The sequence below is a fragment of the Sus scrofa genome, chromosome 1 (genome assembly GCF_054392235.1).
Source record: "Sus scrofa isolate SSC_HxYL_T2T_F1_AM1 chromosome 1, Sscrofa_HxYL_maternal_Yorkshire_Landrace_v2.0, whole genome shotgun sequence".
In the NCBI taxonomy this organism is placed as follows: domain Eukaryota; kingdom Metazoa; phylum Chordata; class Mammalia; order Artiodactyla; family Suidae; genus Sus; species Sus scrofa.
This window is the reverse complement of record NC_139383.1, coordinates 250612591-250636297: the sequence shown is the minus strand read 5'-3', so window position 1 is coordinate 250636297 and position 23707 is coordinate 250612591. Positions and strand designations below refer to the sequence as shown.

At 42.5% G+C, this 23707-nt stretch overlaps 1 protein-coding gene across 6 annotated transcripts; it reads left to right on the top strand.

Moving 5' to 3' along the window:
* The first annotated feature begins 867 nt into the window (after nucleotides 1-867).
* TRMO (tRNA methyltransferase O) lies at nucleotides 868-23292 on the top strand. Of its 6 annotated transcripts, none has more exons than XM_084963677.1 (7): nucleotides 868-934; nucleotides 2854-2953; nucleotides 3433-3574; nucleotides 12018-12192; nucleotides 15085-15242; nucleotides 18477-19142; nucleotides 22363-23292. In XM_084963677.1, the coding sequence occupies exons 4-7, from the start codon at nucleotides 12164-12166 to the stop codon at nucleotides 22620-22622; spliced, it is 1113 nt and encodes a 370-aa protein (XP_084819803.1). In that variant the 5' UTR covers nucleotides 868-934; nucleotides 2854-2953; nucleotides 3433-3574; nucleotides 12018-12163; the 3' UTR covers nucleotides 22623-23292.
* Nucleotides 23293-23707: the final 415 nt, after the last annotated feature.

Sequence of the window (23707 nt, the reverse complement as noted above, 5' to 3'; positions counted from 1 at the left end):
TCAGGTCACTGCTGTGGCACAGGTTCAAGTCCTGGCCCAGGAACTGTCTCATGCCCTGTGGCAAAAACAAAAACAAAAACACCTCTTCAGGTGATTGTGATAGGTAGCTAGGTTTGAGGACCACTAACATAGAGGGAGGTTACAATGCTATTTCCCTCCTATTTGCCACACCTTCTCTTTCAAACATTGCATTTCCCCGCCTCAGGATGTATTAATTAAACAATGGTTACTCATATCCCATTATATTATTCAAGTAACATATTCTGCTGACGATGGCATACAACGTGATAGAAACTTACATCTGGATGGCACTTCAGAACTTATATTCTCTCTCCCTTTTTTTTTTTTTTGCCATGCCAAGGGAACTCCTAGAACTCGTGTTTTCCCATACAATTTTTTATTTGACCTGCACAAAAATAGGTTGGGCATTGATTATCATTCCCATTTTATAGATGAGGGAATTACTTCAGAGAGGCTGGGTGCTCACCCAAAGCCACATCTAGCTTCCTCAGTACTCTTTGTGATGGTTTTCAATCTTTGGAAATCTTGTTTCAACTTCACCTGCCAGAGTGGGTCAAGATTAGAGAAAAAAAGGGTAAACTGAAATTTCAAGTCCTAAAGGTGTTTCCTTAAGATGAGTCTTAAGAGATTTGCATATGTACAACATGCAAAGGCACAAGGGTGAAAGAGATAAAACATATGGAATGAGGTATATAGTACATTGGAGAAAGAGGGATATTTTTCTTTTAGGATTCTACTTGCCCTTTTATCCCACTCCCTATATACATACAACCGATACTTTCTCACCATTCTCAAACACCAGTGTGTATCTAAAAATGTTCTAATTTTCTTCTTTGCTTAGAACCTTGAGGTCGGAGAATTAAAATTTTGCAAGAATCCATCTAACCCTACTTTGTACTACACTGTGCTCATGGTAGGTGCAATGGTTGGTTTTTAAAATCCATGAATATTATATCAAGTATGATGTGTGTGAGGATCCAAAGTTTTGATTTTCAAAAGGATCCTTCACTGGGAGTTCCTGTTGTGGTGCAGTGGAAATGAATCCGACTAATATCCATGAGGATGCAGGTTCCATCCCTGGACTCGCTCAGTGGGTTAAGGATCCGGCATTGCTGTGAGCTGTGATGTAGTTTGAAGATGAGGCTCAGATCTCAAGTTGCTGTGGTTGTGGATAGGCCGGTAGCTGTAGCTCCGATTTGACCCCTAGTCTGGGAACTTCCATATGCTGCGGGTGCAGCCCCAAAAATCGGAAGGAAAAAAAAGATCCTTCACCCAAATGAAAGATGATTCATTTATTCATTACACTGAGAAGTTCTTCTCACAGTGTAGGCAGATGACCACCTGCTTTGAATCATTTAGATTTTTTAAAGGCAGATTCCTAGGTCCTACCTCCAGAGAAAGGGTTGTCTCATAAATACAAATAATCATATGTAACTCTAGACAGGCTAATGAAAACTTCATGTAATAAAAGTGCTATATATTCAAGTTCCTGTCTCCCATAGAGAAATTTTACTTCTAAAACAGGGATTAATGTACCTCATCAGTATATCCAAGTCTGTTTTGCATTTCAGAACTTGTCACACTTGGTAATGTATTTTTGGTGTGATTATCACGATATGTGATTTCTAAGGCCAGGAGCGCATATACCCCTCATTTCTGCAACAGCCTGGCCACAAATTAACCGACTATCATTTTTAGCAACACCCCCATCTAGTGGCCAACTGCTGCTGTTACGGCCCCAGTTTTACAGCGGGTATATAGCTCAGCCCTTCTGCAACTTCTTGTTTCTTCAGCTGCCCCAGAACTCTTTCCTCCTGAAAACAATAGCATTCTTGTCTAATTTTTTCTTTTTCTGGCTGCGCTGGTGGCATGAAGAAGTTGCTGGGCCAGGGATCCAGCTCCCGCCACAAGAGCGACTCAAACCGCTGCAGTGACCATGCCAGATCCTTAACCTGCTTTGCCACAAGAGAACTTTTTTAAATTTTCACGTGGAAAAGACCTATCAGAAGATATGTAGGAGTTCCCGTCGTGGCGCAGTGGTTAACGAATCCGACTAGGAACCATGAGGTTGCGGGTTCGGTCCCTGCCCTTGCTCAGTGGGTTAACGATCCGGCGTTGCCGTGAGCTGTGGTGTAGGTTGCAGACGCGGCTCGGATCCCGAGTTGCTGTGGCTCTGGCGTAGGCCGGTGGCTACAGCTCCGATTCAACCCCTAGCCTGGGAACCTCCATATGCCACAGGAGTGGCCCAAGAAATAGCAACAATATCAACAACAACAACAAAAGACAAAAAAAGAAAAAAAAAAAAAAAAAAAAAAAAAAAAAAAAAAAAAAAAGAAGATATGTAGGAGTTCCCGTCGTGGCGCAGTGGTTAACGAATCCGACTAGGAACCATGAGGTTGCGGGTTCGGTCCCTGCCCTTGCTCAGTGGGTTAACGATCCGGCGTTGCCGTGAGCTGTGGTGTAGGTTGCAGACGCGGCTCGGATCCCGCGTTGCTGTGGCTCTGGCGTAGGCCGGTGGCTACAGCTCCGATTCGACCCCTAGCCTGGGAATCTCCATATGCCGCGGGAGCGGCCCAAGAAATAGCAACAACAACAACAAAAGACAAAAAGACAAAAAAAAAAAAAAAAAAAAGATATGTAGGTGTACGAATTTTCTCAATTTTTAGTTTTTGTTTTAAACCCCACGATCTTTAAATCTTTGGCTCCTTCCAATGTTCCTTTTCTGCTAGTGATCTATTTAGTCCACGACAAATGAACCAGTTGAGGAACAGCTTTTCATGGTTATAAAGCTTCCACATCTATGCAGTTTTATTTAAATAATTTATTTTGCAGGCACATGCTCCACCCTCCGCACCCCCACCCTCATGCAACAACAGGATAAAAAGCTCAGAAGCAGAATTATGTATACAGAGAAACTTGATAAAATATACAGGTGAGAGAAGACGTTACAAGTCAATGGGTAAAAGGGCAGGCTAGCGGTGCAAGGATAACTGGCCATCCAATGGAATGAAAACTGATTCTTGCTGGCCCTCAGTTTTTTAGAGCTCTCCAGAAACTATGGCACAATCTCCTCAATGTATATGGCATGTTGATTCAAATTTCATTCTCGCTTCAGTTCCCATGAAGTATGACGCACAGGAAACAAGTCTCCACCTCTCAACCCCTACCTAATCTGGTGTGGGTCTACCCATCCATTAGATTTGAAATAAGATTTACCTGGGGCTCCTTTCTGACAAAACATCCTTCTTATTAGGGAAAAATGGGAGCATACAGATAAGTATAAATGACCATTTGTGTATTCCCACCATCCAAGTATTAACATTTTCTAACATCCGATCATCTTGCTATGTGATATACTACCCATACATATCCTTTGTCTTTAAAAATTATCGTCATGCGTTAGATACGCAGGTTGCTTATTTCGAGAGAGATATCTTTACGCATAAATCTTCAACGACGAGTCCCCCTTGAGCTGCCCTGAGAGGGCGGGAAACTGCTGTGGATCCAGGCGAGACCGCATAGACGCGGGTTCAGGAACGGAACGAGACCTCAGGTACACAACCTCATCCTCAGTTCTGCTTCTGCCGCCGCCCGCTGCGCGCACGGCGCGCACCCCACACCCCTGGCGCGTGCTGGATCTTTCCGCCACCAGCCCGAGCGGCTGTTGCGCAGGCGCCAGGCGCGGAGACCGGAAGCGGAAGGCTTAATGCGTTGGGTGGGCACCTGTGCAACCAGTAGTTATGCGCGGCTTGGAGGACCCTGGGCCTCGCCCTAAAGCTACCCCGTGCGGGTGCGTGAAGCCAACTCTGGAGACAGGTAACTTTTAAGAGGCTGGCGGTTCCTCTCTCAGAACAACCGTAAGTGCAGGCAGCCGACTTAACTGTAGAGAGGACAAGGAAAGCGAGACCGTGAACGGACTGGGTCCTTTTCCTGTTTATTGCGAAGGCACGGGTCACGTGCTTAGACGACCACGTGATGCATCGGACGTGGAGCAGGATGACGTCATCTCTCCTGCCCTGTTCGTGGTGGCTGAGGTCGGCTGACCTTGGCGGAACAGCCACCTGCAGTGTAGTGGCCTATCCTTTGGAGAGTTCTCACTCATAAAGGAGAGATAGGATGTTTACAGCAGGTGCTGTGCCGACTAGGAGTTAATGCCACCAGAGAGAAGCATCCGGTGCTGTAGGAAATAGTTTTAAGCTGAACCTGGAAAGATGGTCATGGGCTTGTTTCTCTGTATTTTCACTCTTATGCAGGAGACTGTCTTAACTTTGGAAATTAGAGGAAGCAAATGGAAAAAAGGTTAAAGTAGTTGGCCATCAAGCAGAGAAAACCTCTGTTAATATCTTGGTTTATACCTTCCATAATTTTTTCAGTGCATATATACTAGAAATGTGTGTTGATATGTAATCCCACTGTTTTATAACCTCAAAACCTTAAGGTTTGTAAAAACTTTCCATGGCAATTAATGTTAATTTTAAGAGGTCGCACACTGTTTTGTTTTATAGGTGTGCTCTTATTTACCCAGTTCCTTTTGTTGGGTGTTTAGGTTATTACTGGTTTTATTTCACTTAGAAAAGTGAAAGTTCTTGAGACTGTTGCCAAAAACTGGGTCTCTGTCCAACTGCTACCAAATGGAACCCCAGAGACAGTTTTGGGTGAAGGAGAAAAAAAAATATAGCTTTTATTGCTTTGCCAGGCAAAGGAGACCACAGCAGGCTAATGTCTTAAAGACTCTCCTCCTTTGGGGAAGAATTGCAGGGAATTTTATAATCTAAAAGAAAAACAGGGTTTCAGGTAAGAGTCAAGATTGGGGCAAACGTGTTTTTCTTTCAGGAAATTTTAGTCATCAAAGCTGGTGTCAGGAGAGCTCATCATGATCCTGGTGGTCTTCTGATTTATGGAATCTTGCCTTTTCCTCGAATAACAGTACTTACCAAAAGGACAGATTGATCACAGATTAGGACAAACTAGGAAAATTGCTGAAAAACATCTTGTGCTTCTAATCTTTAACCCACAGGCAATTGTGTTCACAGTGCCTGATCTTTAGCTTAGAGGTGTTTGTGTTTAGGGTACAGTCAAACAAGGGAAAAGTGCAAAGAAGGGCTCCAAACTGTTCAATTTTAAAGTATTCATTTAGAAAAGAAGCATAAAAAATAGAACTTTTTGGAGTTCTTGTTGTGGCTTAGCAGTAATGAACCCAACTAGCATCCATGAGGACATGGGTTTGATTCTTGGCCCTGCTCAGTGGGTTAAGGATCTGGTGTTGCCGTGAGCTGTGATGAAGGTCACAGACAAGGTTTGGATCTGGTGTTGCTGTGGCTCTGGCTCAGGCCAGCAGCTGCAGCTCAGATTCGACCCCTAGCCTGGAACGTCTATGTACTGTAGGTGCAGACCTAAACAAAACAAAACAAAATAAAAAGTGTGTGTGTATGTATATATATTTTAGGTATATAAGATTCTTAGCTCATCATGTGTATCCCTTGAAGAGGAACCTGGATCCTGCCCCAAGGCTGTACTATTGTTACTTGACTGTTCTCTTTTCTTCTTCTTCTTTTTTTTTTTTTTTTTTTTGTCTTTTTGTCTTTTTAGAGCCGCACCTGCGGCATATGGAGGTTCCCAGGCACGGGGTCCAATCAGAGCTGTAACTGCTGGCTCACGCCAGATCCAAGACATGTCTGCGACCTATACCACAACTCACCGCAACACTGGATCCTTAACCCACTGAGTGAGGCCAGGGATTAAACCCAAAACCTCATGGTTCCTAGTCGGATTTGTTTCCACTGCCTCGAGATGGGAACTCCTGTTCTCTTTTTTTTTGCATCCCCTCCCTTCCCTGATCAGCAACTGTCCGAACCTACCCCTTGGAACTTGGGGAAGGCCATGGAGGCTGAATGAGGCCCATTTCCTGAAAATAAGAAATGGAGGGCACATAAAGGCTTTTGTGCCCAGGAGCCCCTGCTTGGTTTCAAGACTAAAATCTTTGTGTATGTTCAAAATGTTTAACTTGAATTTCCTAAAAGTGTTGTTACCTGGTCAAAAGTTGTGCCCATTAAAAAAAAAAAAATTGTTTGCGTTCCAATTGTGACTCAGTGCTAACGAACCTGACTAATATCCATGAGGATGTGGATTTGATCCTTGGCCTCTCTCAGTGGGTTAAGGATCTGGTGTTGCTGTGAGCTTCGATGTAGGTTGCACCTGTGGCTTGAATCCTGCATTGGTGTGGCTGTGGCATAAACCAGGAGCTGCAGCTCCAATTGTACCCCTAGCCTGGGGACTTCCATATGCCTCGGGTGCAGCCCTAAAAAGGAAAAAAAAAAAAAAAAAAAAAAGGAAAATTATTACATACTGCCAGATTGCAGGTGTAATTTTCTTTTTAAGGCCACACCCATGGCATATGGAAGTTCCCAGGCTAGGGGTCAAACTGGAGTTGTAACTGCTGCCCTAGACAGCCATAACAACGTAAGATCTGAGCCTTGTCTGTGACCTACACCATAGCCCATGGCAAGGCCGAATCCCTGACCCACAGAGCAAGGTCAGGGATCATCCCACATCCTCATGGATACTAGTTGGACTCGTTTCTGCTGTGCCACAATGGAAACTCATATATATATATATATATATATATATATATAATTTTATTTTTTTTCTTTTTAGGGCTGCACCTGCAGCATATGGAGTTTCCCAGGCTAGGAGTCTAATCGGAGCTGCAGCTGCTGGCCTACGCCACAGCCACAGCCATGTCAGATCCAAGCTTCATCGGTGATATACACCACAGCTCACAGCAACACTGAATGCTTAACCCAGTGAGCGAGGACAGGGATCAAACCTGCATCCTCATGGATCCTAGTCGAGTTCGTTAACCGCTGAACCATGAAGGGAGCTCTCTATAGGTGTAACATTTTGACAGGCAAGAAAGACCTCAGAGGTCTATAGTGCATGGGATGGGAAGCTGTAAGTCAGAAGTGTTGGATGGGAAGTTCCTATGTGGTGCAGTTGTTAAAGTTGCAACTGTGGGAGTTCCCTTTGTGGCTCAATGGTTAATGAACCCGACTAGGATCCATGAGGATGCGGGTTCAGTGCCAGATTGGAGCCAAGTCTGTGAACTACACCGCAGCTCATGGCAACAGGTTAACCCACTGAGCAAGGCCAGGGATTGAACCTGCAACCTCGGTTCCTAGTTGGATTCATTTCAGCTGCGCCACAATGGAAACTCCAGCACCAGATTCTTAATCTGCTGAACCGAAAGGGAGCTCCTTGAGCACCTTCTGTTGTACTTGGCACTTTACATATTTTAGTAATCTTATAACTTTCCAAGATAGGTATTATTATCCTTGCTTTATAGCCAAAAAAGCTGAATTCAGAGAGGTATGCGGTTTTGCCCAAGGTCACACAGCTACTGTGATGTTATTTTGTTTCTGTCCTTTTTCTCTTTTCACACCATCTATAGCCCTCTGGGAATCTCTTCTCCCTCTTTCCCTGTGGTTTTCATGCCAGTATTACTCTGGCATACTTGTGCATATTCCCATTCTGCATGTATATAAGGCAGTTTGATTTAATTGCTGATTTACTTGTCCACTTTGTCAATACACTGGACACCTTGAGGGTAAGAACTGGTTCTAGTTTATGCCTGTACTCAGGCACTTAGCACAGTGCTTACCAAATGGTAGGTGCTTAATATTTTCTTATTTGTTCGCTTTTTGATATATAAAGCAAGAGGAAGGAGATCAGGTTTCCCTTGGGTGGACATTCTCAGGCCTCCACCTCAAGTAGAGCATTTAAAGGGTTCAAACAAATTAGAATATGGTGAGTTCCCACTAGGTTATTGGATATTTGATACATTGAGAATGGTTCCAAACATTTAAGAGTGACATCTTTGAGGGGCTCCTTACAATGTAGCTCCTGTGTACGCTTTCAGTTCATTGCTTACCCAGTATTATCTTGCTTATGTTCTTATAGAGATGCACAAAGAGGGTTGGAAGAAATCCAACTGGTTGCAATTTATATTGTCATAGCATAGGTACAACCTGTGAAAAACAGGTATAGATTGATTCAGTGAAGTAATAGCTCAAGTTAGTTATAAACTTGTAGGCCCCAATCAGAGAGTCAGGGGCAGAAGTCTTTGATCATTACTGCAGGTATGACATTTCCCATGATACGGAAGCGTATCGTGAGATTCTCCCAACCAACCTTTTTTTTTTTTTTTTTTTGCTTTTTGCTTTTTAGGGCCATACCTGCAGCACATGGAGGTTCCCAGGCTAGGGGTCTAATTGAAAGTACAGCTGCCAGCTTACACCAGAGCCACAGCAACACCAAATCAGAGCCCCATCTGTGACCTACACCATAGCTCATGGCAACGCTGGATCCTTAATCCATTGAGTGAGGCTAGGGATCGAGCCCACAACCTCATGGTTCCTAGTCAGATTAGTTTCCGCTGTGCCACAATGGGAACTCCTTTCTTTAACTCCACTGTGATGAGAGTTCTTTTTTTTATTTTTTCCGCAAATTTAGCACAATGCCTGGCAATTGTAGACACTTGGAAAATGTTTCTTAAATGACATAGGACATGCTTGATTAGGGTAGGAGCCCATTTTGGCCGTTTTTCTTCATTTTAAGAGCTTATTTAATAATTGTTAAGAGATTATTTTTATTTTTTTGTCTTTTTGCCATTTTCTTGGGCCGCTCTCGCGGCGTATGGAGGTTCCCAGGTTAGGGGTCGAATCGGAGCTGTAGCCACCAGCCTACGCCAGAGCCACAGCAATGCTGGATCCGAGCCGTGTCTGCAACCTACACCACAGCTCACGGCAACGCCGGATCATTAACCCACTGAGCAAGGGCAGGGATCGAACCCGCAACCTCATGGTTCCTAGTCGGGTTCGTTAACCACTGCGCCACGACGGGAACTCCCAAGGGATTATTTTTAATTTTTTCTATGACTGCACTTGTGGCATATGGAAGTTCCCAGGGTGGGAGTGAATCAGAGCTGCAGCTGCCGGCCTATGCCACAATCACTGCAAGACTAGATCCCAGCAGTGTCTGTGACCTGTACTACAGCTTGTGGCAATGGACCCTTAACCCACTGAGCAAGGCCAGGGATTGAACCTGCATCCTCCTGGAGACAGTGTCAGGTTCTTAACCTGCTGAGCCACTGCTGAAACTCCTTTCATGATATTTTTATGAACACCAGAGAATTGTTTGACCTCAGTTTCTTCATCTTTAAGAAGTTTATTATGTTGATTCCACATATCATAATCGAAGTTTTAAAAATAGTGCCCATCATGGCTCAGTGGTTAACAAATCCGACTAGGAACCATGAGGTTGCGGGTTCAATCCCTGGCCTTGCCCAGTGGATTAAGGATCCGGGGTTGCTGTGAGCTGTGGTGTAGGTCGAGATGTGGCTCAGATCCCGAGTTGCTGTGGCTCTGGCATGGGCCGGTGGCTGCAGCTCCAATTAGACCCCTGGCCTGGGAACCTCCATATGCCACAGGAGTGGCCCTAGAAAAGGCAAAAAGACAAAAAAAAAAAAAAAAAGTGCCTGTAAACATGGAAAAAACCTTAATGTTGTCAAAAACATACACAGTATGGATGGATCTTAGAATCGTAGTATTAGGAGAGAGAAAGCAAGTCTCAGAAGGTAACATATATTTTGATAATAGTTTTTTTTTTTTTGGCCAAACTCTCAGCATGTGGAAGTTTTCAGACCAGGAATTGAACCCACATTGCACTTTCGACCTGAGCCACAGCTGGAGCAACTTTGGATCCTTGACCTGCTGTGCATCATGGGATGCCAGTTTTTAAAGAGCTCAAAGATGAAACATAGCTTAAGCATGCATATGCATGTGATAAAATCATATTTAAGAAAAGAAGTGAAGAATAAAGAGCGCAGTCAGGCTCTTGGTTATTCAGGGGGTAAGGTAGGGAGAGAGACAGAAAAAAAAGCAAGTTGTTGGTAAGGCACTAGTTCTTGGGCTGGGTGGTGGTACATAGAATTTCATTTTATTTAATTTTTTTCTTTTTTTATTACTCAGTGAATTTATTACATTTATAGTTGTACATAGAATTTCATTTTAATATTATGCTTTATTATATATGTTGTGTATGATATTTTACATGTATCACATAATTTAGTTTTTATAAGCGAAGAGTCATGAAAGCTGCTGTGAAAGATAACTGCAGGCATGGTCTTACCACCTGTGCTGGTAGGCTAGTCAATGGAAGCTGGAAATAAGATCAGGTTCCATCATGTCTTTAAATCATCTCTTAAAAGAAGGTAATGCAGCTTTGATGAAATGTGAAAAAAATATATAAATTCAAAATAGTTGTAGATACTTTCTACTTTAAACCTGTATTGATGCTAACTGGCCAGTTTTTTCTTCTTCTGAAGGGAGTTACTGCTTTAAAAGCATTTTTACTGATTTGTGATTATTGCAGAATTTTCACATATTATAAAATTAATAAAATTAAATGTAAAAATAATCCAACAATATCTCCACAACTGTTTTTTTCCACACTCAAAGCATGTGGAAATTCTGGGGCCAAGGATTGAACCCAAGCTGCCGCTGTGACCTATACCACAGCTGCAGCAACGCTGGGTTCTTAACCCACTGCACCACAACAGGAACTCCTCTTCACCGCTTCTAACCGCTGTTAACATTTTGGTGAATACCCTTCCAAATAGCTTTCTAGATACATATATGTACATGTTCAGTTAGGTAAATATATAAAATTTTCATTAATAGTATTTTGTTTTGTTTTTTGTCTTTTTGAGGGCTGCACCTGGAGCCTCAGCTGTGGGGCTACATCACAGCCACAGCAATGCAGGATCCTTTAACCCACTGAGTGAGGCTAGGGATTGACCCACATTCTCATGGATCCTGGTCAGGTTTGTTACTGCTGAGCCACAATGGGAACTCCATAGTATTATGTTATACACATTTTTCTTTTTCACTTTCCATTTTAATCAGTTTACATAATTCTTTTCCCATGCAGTGTGAATTTTTAAAGTACCCTTCTTTTGCAAGCAAATATTAGACAATGAGAACAGTAGTAAATAAGACAGAAAAACTCCTGCCTATATGGCACTTACAGTCTAGTGGGGCAGAGAGCTACTGGAGCAAGCCTAGCCTGAAATATAACCTAGCTTTAGATTTTTTAGTACTGTGATCCCATATTGCTTAATTAAACTAGTTCATTTCATGTGTTCTTTTGTTTTCAAGTGAAAGCATCTTATATATAGCCTCTGTCTCGTTATCTTTCATTATTCTTTGCCTTGTATTTCACACTCCAACCAATCAAAATGGATCGTCCCCTGCTTATGCTATAAAATTTCTCATTTAACTTTGTGCACATTATAACCTCTGTTTGAAATACCGTCTTTGCCTGACCAAGGTCATATAACATAGAATTTGAGTTGTCATAATAGTTCTTCTAAAAGTGCCTCTTTCATTCTTTCTTTCTTAGATCCATGCTCTTATTATCAAAAGGGATATAACAATGTGTATGTAATAATGAGGATGTTTATATATATTTACGAATACTGTAAGAATCATGTTTTAGGGAGTGCCTGTCGTGGCTTGGTGGTTAACAAATCCATCTAGGAACCATGAGGTCTCAGGTTTGATCCCTGCCCTCGCTCAGTGGGTTAAGGATCCAGCATTGCCATGAGCTGTGGTGTAGGTCGAAGATGCAGCTCAGATTATGTGTTGCTGTGGCTGTGGCGTAGGCTGGCAGCTGTAGCTCCGATTGGACCCCTAGCCTGGGAACCTCCACATGCCGTGGTTGTGGCCCTAGAAAAGGCAAAAAGGAAAAAAAAAAAGAATCATGTTTTATAGTTGGATAATATCTAGTAGATTTTGAAACTATGAAATCAGTATGTTTAAAAAAACATGTTTTCCTATGTCTTTGCTTGACCTTTTGATTAATAATTTCTTTTTTTTTAATTTTTTTTCCCACTGTACGGCAAGGTGATTAATGATTTTTTATCTAATTTTCTTCTGTAGGGAATCTTTTAACAGAGCCAATTGGGTACTTGGAATCCTGTTTCTTAGCCAAGAATGGTACTCCAAGGCAGCCAACCATTTGTAGCCACTCACGGGCCTGTTTGAGGATTAGAAAAAGTATCTTTAATAATCCTGAACATTCCTTGATGGGCTTAGAACAGTTTTCTCACGTTTGGTAAGTTGTTTTATAGTTATAAATGATACTTTGGGAGTTCCTGCTGTGGCACAATGGGATCAGTGGTATCTTGGGAGCGCTGGGACCCAGGTTTGATCCCTGGTGTGGCACAGTGGGTTAAGGATCTGGTGTTTCTGCAGTTGTGGCTTATGTTGCAACTGCAGCTCAGATGAGGTCCCTGGGCTGGGAACTCCGTATGCCTTGGTGCGGCCAAAAAAGGAAAAGGAAAAAAAAAAAAAATGATACTTTGAACCAGAATTTGCCCCTCAGTAAAGTACTTCAGTTGGAAGCAACCTTGGAGTTGCCATCCAGATCACCCTTGTCTATTATATGGGATTCCTATAATTACTCATGCCTGTGATTGTCTGCATAACTTGGACACCCTCAAGGAAGCTTGGAGTCCACTGAGGGCACATTCCATTTGCAGTTGGTTCTAATTGTGATGAATGACTTCTATTGAGCTGAAATCTATAAATCTTGATTCTGTCCATGGGTTATTATGCTCTCCTTTAGACCAGGAGTCAGCAGGCTGTGACCTGTGGACCAAAACCATACCATCTTCTGCTTTTGTAAATAAGTTTATGGGAACACAACCACATGTATTCATTTAGGTGTTGTGTGTGGCTGTTTTTGTGCCTCAGCAGCAGAGTGGAGTATTTGTAGCAGAGACTGGTTGACCTGCAAACCCTGAAATATTTACTATCTGGTCCTTTACAGAAAAAGTTTGTGGACCCTGCTCTAGACCCATGACATATTAGGTCTACTGTTCCTAAAAGAAAAGATGCCTTAGAAACCTAGATACTTTAAATAGAGTGTTACCTCTAGTAGGGCCTGGGTTATACTAGGGTTACTTGCTGTCACTTGGAATTCTGTCTCTGTTCATTCTTCACCCCAACATCAGCGTTGGTCTAATTATACTGACGAAGATCTAAAATTAAATGTTTATTCTTAAATAGTTTATTTTTCATGTTAATTTGGGAATTTTCATAGAGTAGAAAGAAAAATGGATGTTCTGACATAGTTTGTATGATCTTGGTTGAATTGCTTACATTAAAAACACTACTGGTATAAAAAATGGACAGAAGTGTATAAAGATTTTCCTTATCCCTCCAGCTTTTTTCCTCTCTTGTCCTCACTTTCCAACACTTCTAAGAGATTATCACCATTAACAGCTTAGTGTGTATCCTGCCAGCCTTTTTCTTTTTCTTTTTGTAATACACATGGAAACATAAATATACACATGCAGAGTGGATGTTTAAAAAATGGAATATGTTTTGTTCACTTAGTATATATCAAAACAGTACACGTAGATTTACCTTCCTTTTTTTGCTTTAGTGACTGTCTGTTTTTACAAAGTATAGACATACCATGATGTGACCACTCCTTATTAAGGGAGAGTTATTTTACCGTTACAATAATGCTGTAACAAATCCCTTTAGACACATATTCTTGGGCACTTCTGTATATTTTTATGAATAGCATCTCAGAAATGGATGTATGGGGTTAGAGGGTGTGCGTATTTGTAGTTTTGGAGAGCTCCTGCCAAATTGCCCTCTAAAAGCTTAACCAGACTTCCCTGGTGACTCAGCAGGTTAAGAATCTGGCATTGTCACCCCTCGACTCAGGTCACTGCTATGGCACAGGTTTTGTCCCTGGCCTGGAAACTTCCACATGCACATGCCAAAAATAAAAATAAAAAAAAAAAATAAAGAACATAACCAATTTATACCACAGAGGTCTATGAAAATGAACTTTACCCTTCACTCTTCCTATCACTGTATGTTAACTAATTTTTTATCAGAATTATTGTTTTTATAGCATTTTTATTACTCAATTGCATTTATAATTGTTCAGCGATCATCACAACCCAATTTTATAGCATTTCCATCCCAAACCCCCAGTACATCCCTCCACCCCCCAGCCTGTCTCATTTGGAAACCCTGAGTTTTTCAAAGTCTGTGAGTCATTATCTGTTCTGCAAAGTTCATTGTGTCCTTTTTTTAGATTCCACATGTAAGTGATAGCATTTGATGTTGGTGTCTCACTGTCTGGCTAACTTCACTTATGGTAATTTCTAGATCCATCCATGTGTTAGCAATTTTTTTTTTTAATTTTTGCCTGACAAGGAAAAACAGATTTTTGTTTTTCAGTTTAATTTTTTAATTATCAGTGAAGCTCAGCATCTTTTCCAATGGTTGTTAGCTTTTCTAATTCTTTTGTGAATTACCTATTCATTTTCTTGGCTTCATTTCCCATATTGAGTTGTCCTTTACTTTGTGATTTATTGGAACAGTTTATCTGCCACAGATATTAATCCCTTGTCTGTTTTATACATAGCAAACATTTTTTCTTGCAATGACATTTTATAGTACATAATTTTAATGCTTTAATGAATTCAAATCTCTTGTTGATTTTCTTCAGGGATTCTTGCCTTTGAATCTTGGGTAGGAAGGCCTAGCAAAGTTATTTAACATTTCTGAGCCTCAATTTCCCCACACCTTAAAGTGGAAGATACATTGTTGTTAGGGTTACTAAGAGGATTAAATGAAATGACTAATATGTGCAGCATACTGCCTGGCACATAACAGGCACTTACTTAGTAAATATTGTTCATTTAGGTACTTGTGTACTGTCTAGGAAGTTCCTGCCGTGTGCCAGTCATTGTGTCAGGGCAGTGGATATAGAGCCAAGACTGCCTTCCTTCAGGAAACGGGAAGAGTATTATTCTTCCCTCCCCCTCCCCACCCCCACTAATTACCTTTTAATGCTATGGAAAGTGTTGTTTCTGTTTTAGTTTGTAGTGATGAAAGTTTTTTTTCTCGATCAACTCATTGTAACTTGTATTAACTTGAATTTTTTTTCTTACCCACGGGTTTGGTTTGTTTTCAATAGGATTTTGTTTGTTTTTCACAAAAACGGTCATTTGAGCTGTAAGGCCAAAGTGCAGCCTCCTAGGCTGAATGGTGCAAAGACTGGTGTTTTCTCCACAAGGAGTCCCCATCGTCCCAATGCAATAGGACTGACTCTGGCCAAACTGGAAAAGGTGGAAGGTAATTTCTACTTTTACCTTTTTTTTCGTAACTGAAAGAAGCCTTATACAAAATAACCAAGAGAAGTCTTAGAAAATCAATGGTCAGCACTAGTCGTTATTCAGACAAGTACCAACCTGAGAAATCAGGCCCCTGAGAACCATCAGACACCTGTTGCAGAAAATGAAATGATTAAAAGTATGTCAGGGAGTTCCCATTGTGGGGCAGTGGAAATGAATCCGACTAGGAGCCATGAGGTTTTGGATTTGATCCCTGGCCTTGCTCAGTGGGTTAAGGATCCAGCGTTGCGGTGAGCTGTGGTGTAAGTCACAGATGAGGCTTGGATCTGGTGTTGCTGTGGCTGTGGTGTAGGCCAGCAGCTGTAACTCCAATTTGACCCCTAGCCTGGGTGTGGCCTCCATATGCCTCGGGTGTGGCCCTAAAAAGCCAAAAAAAAAAAAAAAAAAAAGTATGTCAGCGTTGAAACATTTTCAATAAGCTCTCCTAAGCTTCTCAGACTTTGTCATTGCATTTATCAAAAGTTATTGAATTATTTAAAAATAACTCAAGATTTCATAATCATTAAATTAGTAACCGAGATTTTTCTAACTGGGAATATGATAAATGCAAACTGATCCAAAAATAATTAGACAATTTCAAAATTGAGCACACAGTAACTGGCTGCACATGCATATGTGATTAGCACATACGGCGATGTGTCATTTCTTCCTCGCAGCCCTGAGGAAATGAACATGCATCGTGGCTGCAGTGCTGCCAACCACTGTGACATGTGGCACAGGATCTGGGATGAATGCACCATAGGTCAAACATCTATCAGATTGTGGAAGAACCTGGATAGAGTACCACATTGCCTTTAAATACGTGTTCGTATATAACCTCATTAATGAGCCGTACATTTTTGAAGGCATCCTGTTCTTAAATCCCTCTGAGCCGTACATTTTTGAAGGCATCCTGTTCTTAAATCCCTCTGACCTGATCAGCACATTTGTTAGGCAGAAGATGAAATGGCAGGTAGATGGGGAGTCAGGCAACCATTCCAGGCTTCAGCTTGCTTGTTTGCAAAGTGGGTGAAGGGGAAGGATCTGCCTTCTCTGGAATTTTGCGGAATGTTTTATGAGGATCTTAGAGACATAGGCTGTCAGAGTACTTTTCAGGTTATGGGGGTGCTAAAAAGTTGGGTGTTGTTACTTTGCTTGTTCTTTTCCAGAGCATAATCTCCCCTGCTGGACTGTACTCAACCATGCTTTGGGTGGGTTTTCCAGAAAATAATCTGTAGCCAACCCAACTTGAGTTTTATCAATCTGTAATGGTTAACCAATGTGGGTAACAGTACTGGAACGTTTTATGATTGTGTGTGCAACCCACATGTATTTTCTGAGCACTGAGTATGTTCTAGGCATTGTTCATTGTTCTAGTGGCGAACAAATTAGATAAAAATCCCTGCCCTACGGAGGATTCCCATGGGGAGAATCAGATCAGAAAGATGAAAGGCAAACACAGTAACACTATAGACATAAATAAGCATCCTGGTCACGACTAGTGACTAGTGTTTGTGTGCTGCTTTGCACTTTATAATGACAGTGGCTCATGGGATTGATAGGGTGGCAGTCTCCATGCTATGGATGAGGGCACTGAAGCTCTTTGGTGTTGGATAATTTACCCAGTAGCATCAGCCAGGGGTTGTCTGACTTCAAATCCCATGAATTCTCATCTATGCCCCAGTGCCTTTCTTTCTTCTGTAGACATTGTTAGGCATCATCTATCACTTAGAAAGCCCAAAGTCTTCTTTCCAAAGTTCCAGGTTCATTCACGGTAAGCATTTTATTTTTTGTTTTTTTAAGGCCGCACCTGCGGCATGTGGAAGTTCCCAGGATGCAGCTGCCGGCCTACAAACCATAGCTCACAGCAACGCCAGATCCTTAACCCACTGAGCGAGGCCAGGGATCAAAGCCGCAACCTCATAGTTCCTAGTCGGTTTCGTTTCCTCTGCTCCAAGACAGGAACTCCAAGAGTAAGCATATTTTAGAAATCAGAGTCCTTTGTCTTTTTTTTTTTTTTTTAATGGAGATAGGATCAAATGTGATCACATGCAGTTTTCTGATTCTTATTTGGCCAGTTTCCCAAGGATCAAGTTAGTAGACTGGGTACCAGTAGAAGAAGCTGGACAGCAGCTGTATTTAGTATTTGGTTATTGTGATTTACATTTGGCTTAATTACTTGAGTCTTGATGGAATATTAGATTTCTACTTTTATGTAACAAATCACCATGCACTTACCCATTTAAGCAGCACGCATTTACTGTGTGTTTAAAACATCATGATATTTCTGTGGGTCAGGAGTCTGGGCACAACTCAGCTGGATCCCCCACCTCAGCAAGCTGCAGTTAAGGTGTAAACTAAGATGAGTTTTCTTTTGGAGGTTTGACTGTGGAAGAATCCACTTCCAAGCCCACTCTGGTCATAGGCAGAATTCACTTCCTTCTGGTCAGAGGGTCCCAGCCTATTGCTGGTTGTTGGCTGCCCCCATCTCCTGGAGACATCCCACAGTGCCTAGAGACCACCTGCCATGCCTTGCCACAGGTGCTTTACCTGCGTGGTTGCTTGCTTTTTCAGGCCTGTAGGGAGAGTCTGCTAGCAAACACCGGGGTCTTGGATGACATAATATAGTCACTGGAGTGATTCAAGTCATACTTAAGAAAAGGGGACTATATACCAGGAGTGAGCATCATGGGGCCACCTTACACTCAGTTTGCCACAGTGGAAACCATCATTAGTTCCATGGAGAAATACTGAGGACTCCGATGTGCCTAGAACCTCCCCACTGATGCAAAGGTCAGTTGGCCCCACCTCATGCTCAAGGGCCTACTCGCTGTCTGGGAGGAGAGACTCTAAGCAGACCATTGCCAGACCATGGGGACTCCAGGAGAGGTCTGGGCACAGCTTCCTCTGTGGAACCCAGAGGAAAGAATGTTTAAGTGTGGAAGATCCAGGAAGGCTCTGTAAAAGAGGTGTTCTGTGAGAGCCTTGAAGAGCACATTACAGTTTGACAGGTAAAGAAGACAATGGCTTTCTAGGTAGAAAGGAAGTGCATGTCGGCATCAGGTGTAAGAAAGCCTGGTGTGCAAGAGAATTGTGAGTAAGCTTGGTAAAGCTTAAGCAGACGATGTTGATTCTCCAAATGTTTGCACTGTTCTTCATTTTTAATATTTCTAAAAAGATGTTTTTCACATTGCAGGTGGAGCCATATACCTTTCTGGAATCGACATGATTCATGGCACACCTGTTCTAGACATAAAGCCCTACATAGCTGATTATGACTCACCACAAGATTTGATTGAGCCTTTAGGGGACTTTCATTTACAGGAAAACCAATGTAAACCAAAACCCATGTCCCAATCTGATGGCACGATTGACAGCTGTGACTGGCAACAGCTCTCAGGATACGAGGAACCACAGGCCTACATCTGCACCAAGGAGAAACCTCAATGCCCCGAAGACAGAACTTCAGGAGAAAATGATACAAAACACGATGACGACACAGCAGAAATCCAGCGAAACTCACCTAAGCCCAGGGAGAGAGCAGCAGATTTGGGTGAAGAATCAGGAAGTGGCTCGAGTCCAAGTGTGGCAGAAGGGCAGAGAGGTCCATGGCACTTGGAGAAGAGCTTTTTAGAGGAACAAGCAGACAGCAGGTTGAGGAGAGGGAAGGAAGCAGTGGTCCCACCAGGACACAGTGCAAAGCTGCCCCCCGAGGCTCTTCCCTGCCCCTCCAGGGTGGCTGATGCAGCCCACCGCAGTGTGGTCCCTGCCTGGGTGAGAGAGGCCCCCGTGGCCACCTTGGAAGTCCGATTTACTCCTCACGCGGAGATGGACCTTGAGCACCTTAGCTCAGGTGATTCAGGTACTTTTCTGTTTCTTGTTCCAAATGAGAGATGAGCTCTTACTAGGAGATTTAGGCAAACCTGGCATTTCTGCTGAGAGCAGTTATATAGAGTATTTGTCATTATGACTTGTAAAGAAATGTAGGTGTATAAAATCATATTTGGGCAACCCCCTCATCTGATGACTTTCAGTTTGTTCGATGAGTCCCAGGCACTCAATCAAGTGTTTGCTGAGAACGGCTGCTGCCCAGGAGTGGGCCTCCTTGTTACCTGTTGTTGTAGTTCTTGGAATTCTCAAACAGCATTCAGAAGCTAAATTGTGCTTGCTCTGTATGTACATAGTTTGAGTTTTTTCATTTCTTACTATATGACTAGAGAAATGTCCTGTCTTATTCTAACAGCCAGATGACTGATAGCTCAACCTCGGGCACAGAGTCCAGGAGTAAGAAAGAAGGAAAGAGTGTCTTAGCACAGAAATTGTCCCCATAAAGTCCTAGCACTAGAGGCATGCACTAAAATCACTGCAGAAGAGAGGCCACAGGGCTTTTAGGTGGAGCCTAATTAACACATAGTTCTTAACCAAGATCCTTATCTGTTTTTTTCCTGCCCATGGCAGATTCCAAGCAGCCATCTAGAATGAAGGAAGGGCCCATTAAGAAGGGGGTAGAGTGATTCCAGTAAGAAGTAGCCAATTATAGAGTTCCCTGGTAGCCCAGCAGTTAGGGGCTCAGCAGTGTTATTGGTATGGCCTGGGTTCAATCCCTGGCCTGGGAACTTCTGCATGCTGAAGGTGCAGCCAAAAAAAGAAGTAGCTAGTTAGTTGGTTAGATGTCAGACTTCACCTGCTACTGCATGGTCATGCTGCTCATCCTTTCCTAAGGCTTTATGTTTAAACAGGACATTTGATTTTTAAGTCAATCTTTTTATTTGAAAAGTTGTGTGAAGTTCCCACCATAGCACAATGGGTTAAGAATCTGAGTGCTGGAGTTCCCGTGTGGCTCAGTGGTAATGAACCTGACTAGTATCCATGAGGGTACAGGTTTGATCCATGTCCTCACTCAGTGGGTTAAGGGTCCAGTGTTGCCATGAACTATGGTGTAGGTGGCAGAGGTGGCTTGGATCCTGTGTGTCTGTGGCTGTAGCTGTGGCCTGCAGCTGCAGCTCTTATTCAGCCTCTAGCCTGGGAACCTCCATATGTCGCAGGTATAGCCCTAAAAAGAAAAAAAAAAGAAAGAATCTGACTGCAGTGGCTCAGGTTGTAGCTGCGGCTCAGATTCAGTTCCTGGCTGGGAACTTCCATATGCCACAAGTGCGGCCATAAAAAAAAAAAAAAAGGGGGTTTGTTTATGAAAATTTTTTTATCACTGTATAGTCTTGGTGGGGGTAGAGGGAAGGTCAGTTTTAAAAATGGTTTTTGTGGTAGAACAAAGCAGTGCTGCCTAGAAAATACTTAATATTTATCCCTTGTCTTTTGGTTATCATAGAATGTTTCCTACTTGGAAAGTTTTATGTTTTTCAAACTACAGTTCATTGAGAAGCTACAAATATGCCTTATGGATTAAAAAAGATTACAAAGAAATTATGAAATATAATGATTGATTTATAATAACAATTTTGAGCCAGTATAGTAATAAGAAATGGCTTTAGAAAGTTCAGAGTCTAGAAAAGATGAAAAGATGTTTGGAGTTTGGGGGGCATGGAACTGGAATAGAGAGCTGCGGGCACACGAAGGAGAGAGAATTCTAACTTGGGGAGTGGGGAGGAAATCTGGGAAGGCTTCTTGGAGGAAAAGGCTTGTATTTGGGCTGAGCTTGGAAGCATAAGGGGGCAGGGAAGTGAGAGAAGGGCACCTATGCCAAATGCACAGCCAAGCAAAGACCTGGGGCTTCTACCAGACACACTGTTCCTGAACTGCGTGATATTTTGGTGCTCTTCTTTTCCGAGAGGGCTTAGAGTCATTTTATGAACGTGCGCTAAAGGAATCTTAGCAGTTTATAGCTGGTCCTTGGTTTTTGACCAAAAATTGTATTTTGTGGCTGTGCTTATCAACTTATTTATTGGACATAGCCCAGAGTGATTTTTGGCTGTTTTCTAAAAATTGCATTTACTTTCCAGAAGGACAAAGATCCACTACCACTGCAGATAGTATTTTGATTTGATTTATTTATTTATTTATTTATTTATTTATTTATTTATTTATTTTAGGGCCTCATCTGCAGCACATGGAGGTTCCCAGGCTAGGAGCTGAATCGGAGCTTTAGCTGCTGGCATACGCCACAGCCCCAGCTTCGCCAGTTCTGAGCCGTATCTGCAGCCTATGGCAACGCCGGATCCTTAACCCACTGAGCGAGGGCAGGGATCAAACCTGCATCCTCATGGATACTAGTTGGGTTCTTAACCCACTGAACCACAGCGAGAACTCCTGCAGATGATACTTTGAACAGGGACAACACTGTTTTAAGCACATGCCTTCCTGGAAGGGCCTGGCCTTCATTTGGATGTATGTTATATGGTAGCTATTAAAAATTGGGTCACAGTTAGTCTTCTATTTAAGTGTTTGTACATACTCTATTTTTAAAAATTAAAATACGTCCACAATGATATAAACATAGGTAGTTTTCCCACTTGACAGGATAAATATCTGTTTACTGAACTCTGCACCAGGTGGAGTGGGTGCCCTCTTCCCTAGTGGTGGCGTTGAACTTTCTCAGTGTATCTGCTTCACTGTTTTCACAAGGGCTCTCATGCCTCTTGTGGAAGGTAGTGTTACCTTTAGCTCTGGGTGTGTGACAGGCATCCTCCTCTGCCTTTGCGTGCACTCTTGTACATGTGGCTTCTGATAATGCTGGGACTGTCATGCCTTTCCCTGATTATGTCTCCATTCTGAGAAGAAAATGACAAGGAATTAAAGTCTATGTTGCGCATGGGAAAGGGACATTTAGGTTACCAGAAAGTGAAAGCTCAGCTTTCCTAGTTAGGGGACTAAGGACAGACATCACCATGTTTTGTTTCGTTTTGTTTTTTTTTTGTTTTTTTTTTTTTGCTCGTCAGATGAGAATGGGGGGGCAGTGCATAAGTTTAATGTAATGTCAGTACCACCTGCAGGTGGCATTCTTTGTAACTACTGAGTAGATTTCCAAGCGATATTCAAGGAACCAGCCCATCCCCACGTTGAAATTCACTGTACTGAAATTTGACCTGCATGATTTTGAGCATTAAGTTGTGTTCTTCTCATTGCAGGTGTTGGCCGGGCTTCATTTAAATATTTTCAATCAGCAGAAGAAGTGAAGCGTGCCATTGAGGCAGTGCTTTCAGCTGACCCTCGGTCTGTGTATCGGCGGAAGCTCTGCCAGGATCGCCTTTTCTACTTCACAGTAGACATAGCACACGTCACCTGCTGGTTTGGTGATGGTTTTGCAGAGGTACTAAAGATCAAGCCAGCTTCTGAACCTGTTCAGATGAGTGACGCTGCAGAGTCCTTGGTGTCTCTGGGATCGTGAGTAGCCTCCGTCACGTCTTTAAAATGGATGAATTGAAGTTCCCATCGTGGTGCAGCGGAAACGAATCTGACTAGGAACCATGAGGTTGGGGTTTGATCCCTGGCCTCGCTCAGTGGGTTGAGGATCCAGCATTGCCATGAGCTGTGGTGTAGGTTGCAGATGTGGCTTGGATCCTGTGTGACCGTGGCTGTGGCATAGGCTGGCAGCTATAGCTCCGATTCGACCCCTTGCCTGGGTGTGGTCCTAAAAAGCAAACAAAAAAACAAACCAGAAAAACAGCTAAATTGACTTCGGGTGTGGCTGTTGGATTTTCTGTACAAGTTAATGATGTACCTTTTTTGTTTTGTTTGGTTTTGTTTTTTGGCCACCCTACGGCATATGGAATTCCTGGGCCAGGGATCAGATCTGAGCCACAGTCTTGACCCAAACCGCAGCTGTGGCAACACCAGATCCTTAACCTACTGTGCCAGGCTGGGGATCGAACCTGCATCCCACAACTCCCAAGAGGCCACTGATCCCGTTGCACCACAGTGGGAACTCCAGTGATTTATCTTCCTTGTAGAAAGAAGCAGCACTTTGTGATCCCATTGCTTTGATTGACTTGGGTTGTTCAGAATATTTATTTGAAAAACATGTATTTTAATAAAAACTAAGAAAAAATTTGGAGAAATCACCGTATGACTGATTGCTTTTGATCTATTAATATTGAAGAATCCAAAGGTAATGCTGTCTCCATGTTTTCTGAAAGAAGCCAATTGTTCTTAGCACTTGATAAAACTGGGCTTAAGCTGGGGGGGGGTGGTGTGTGGATGTGTTCAACAATTATATCGTTTCTTTTGTTTGAAAAAGCCTGACCTCTGTATTCTAAATCAGACTGAGTTATAATATCTTAAACTAACAAATCAAAACCAAGCTATTATAAAGATCTTTCAAGCTCAAACCCCAGTGTTTCAGACTCACACACATACAGACATGTATGTGTATATATTTAATCTTGATTCCAAAATAGAGACTCAAAGATTTCTTTGGATGTCTTTGTATCAGGAAAGAAAGTCACTTTGAGAAATCCAAGAAAGTAACTTAAT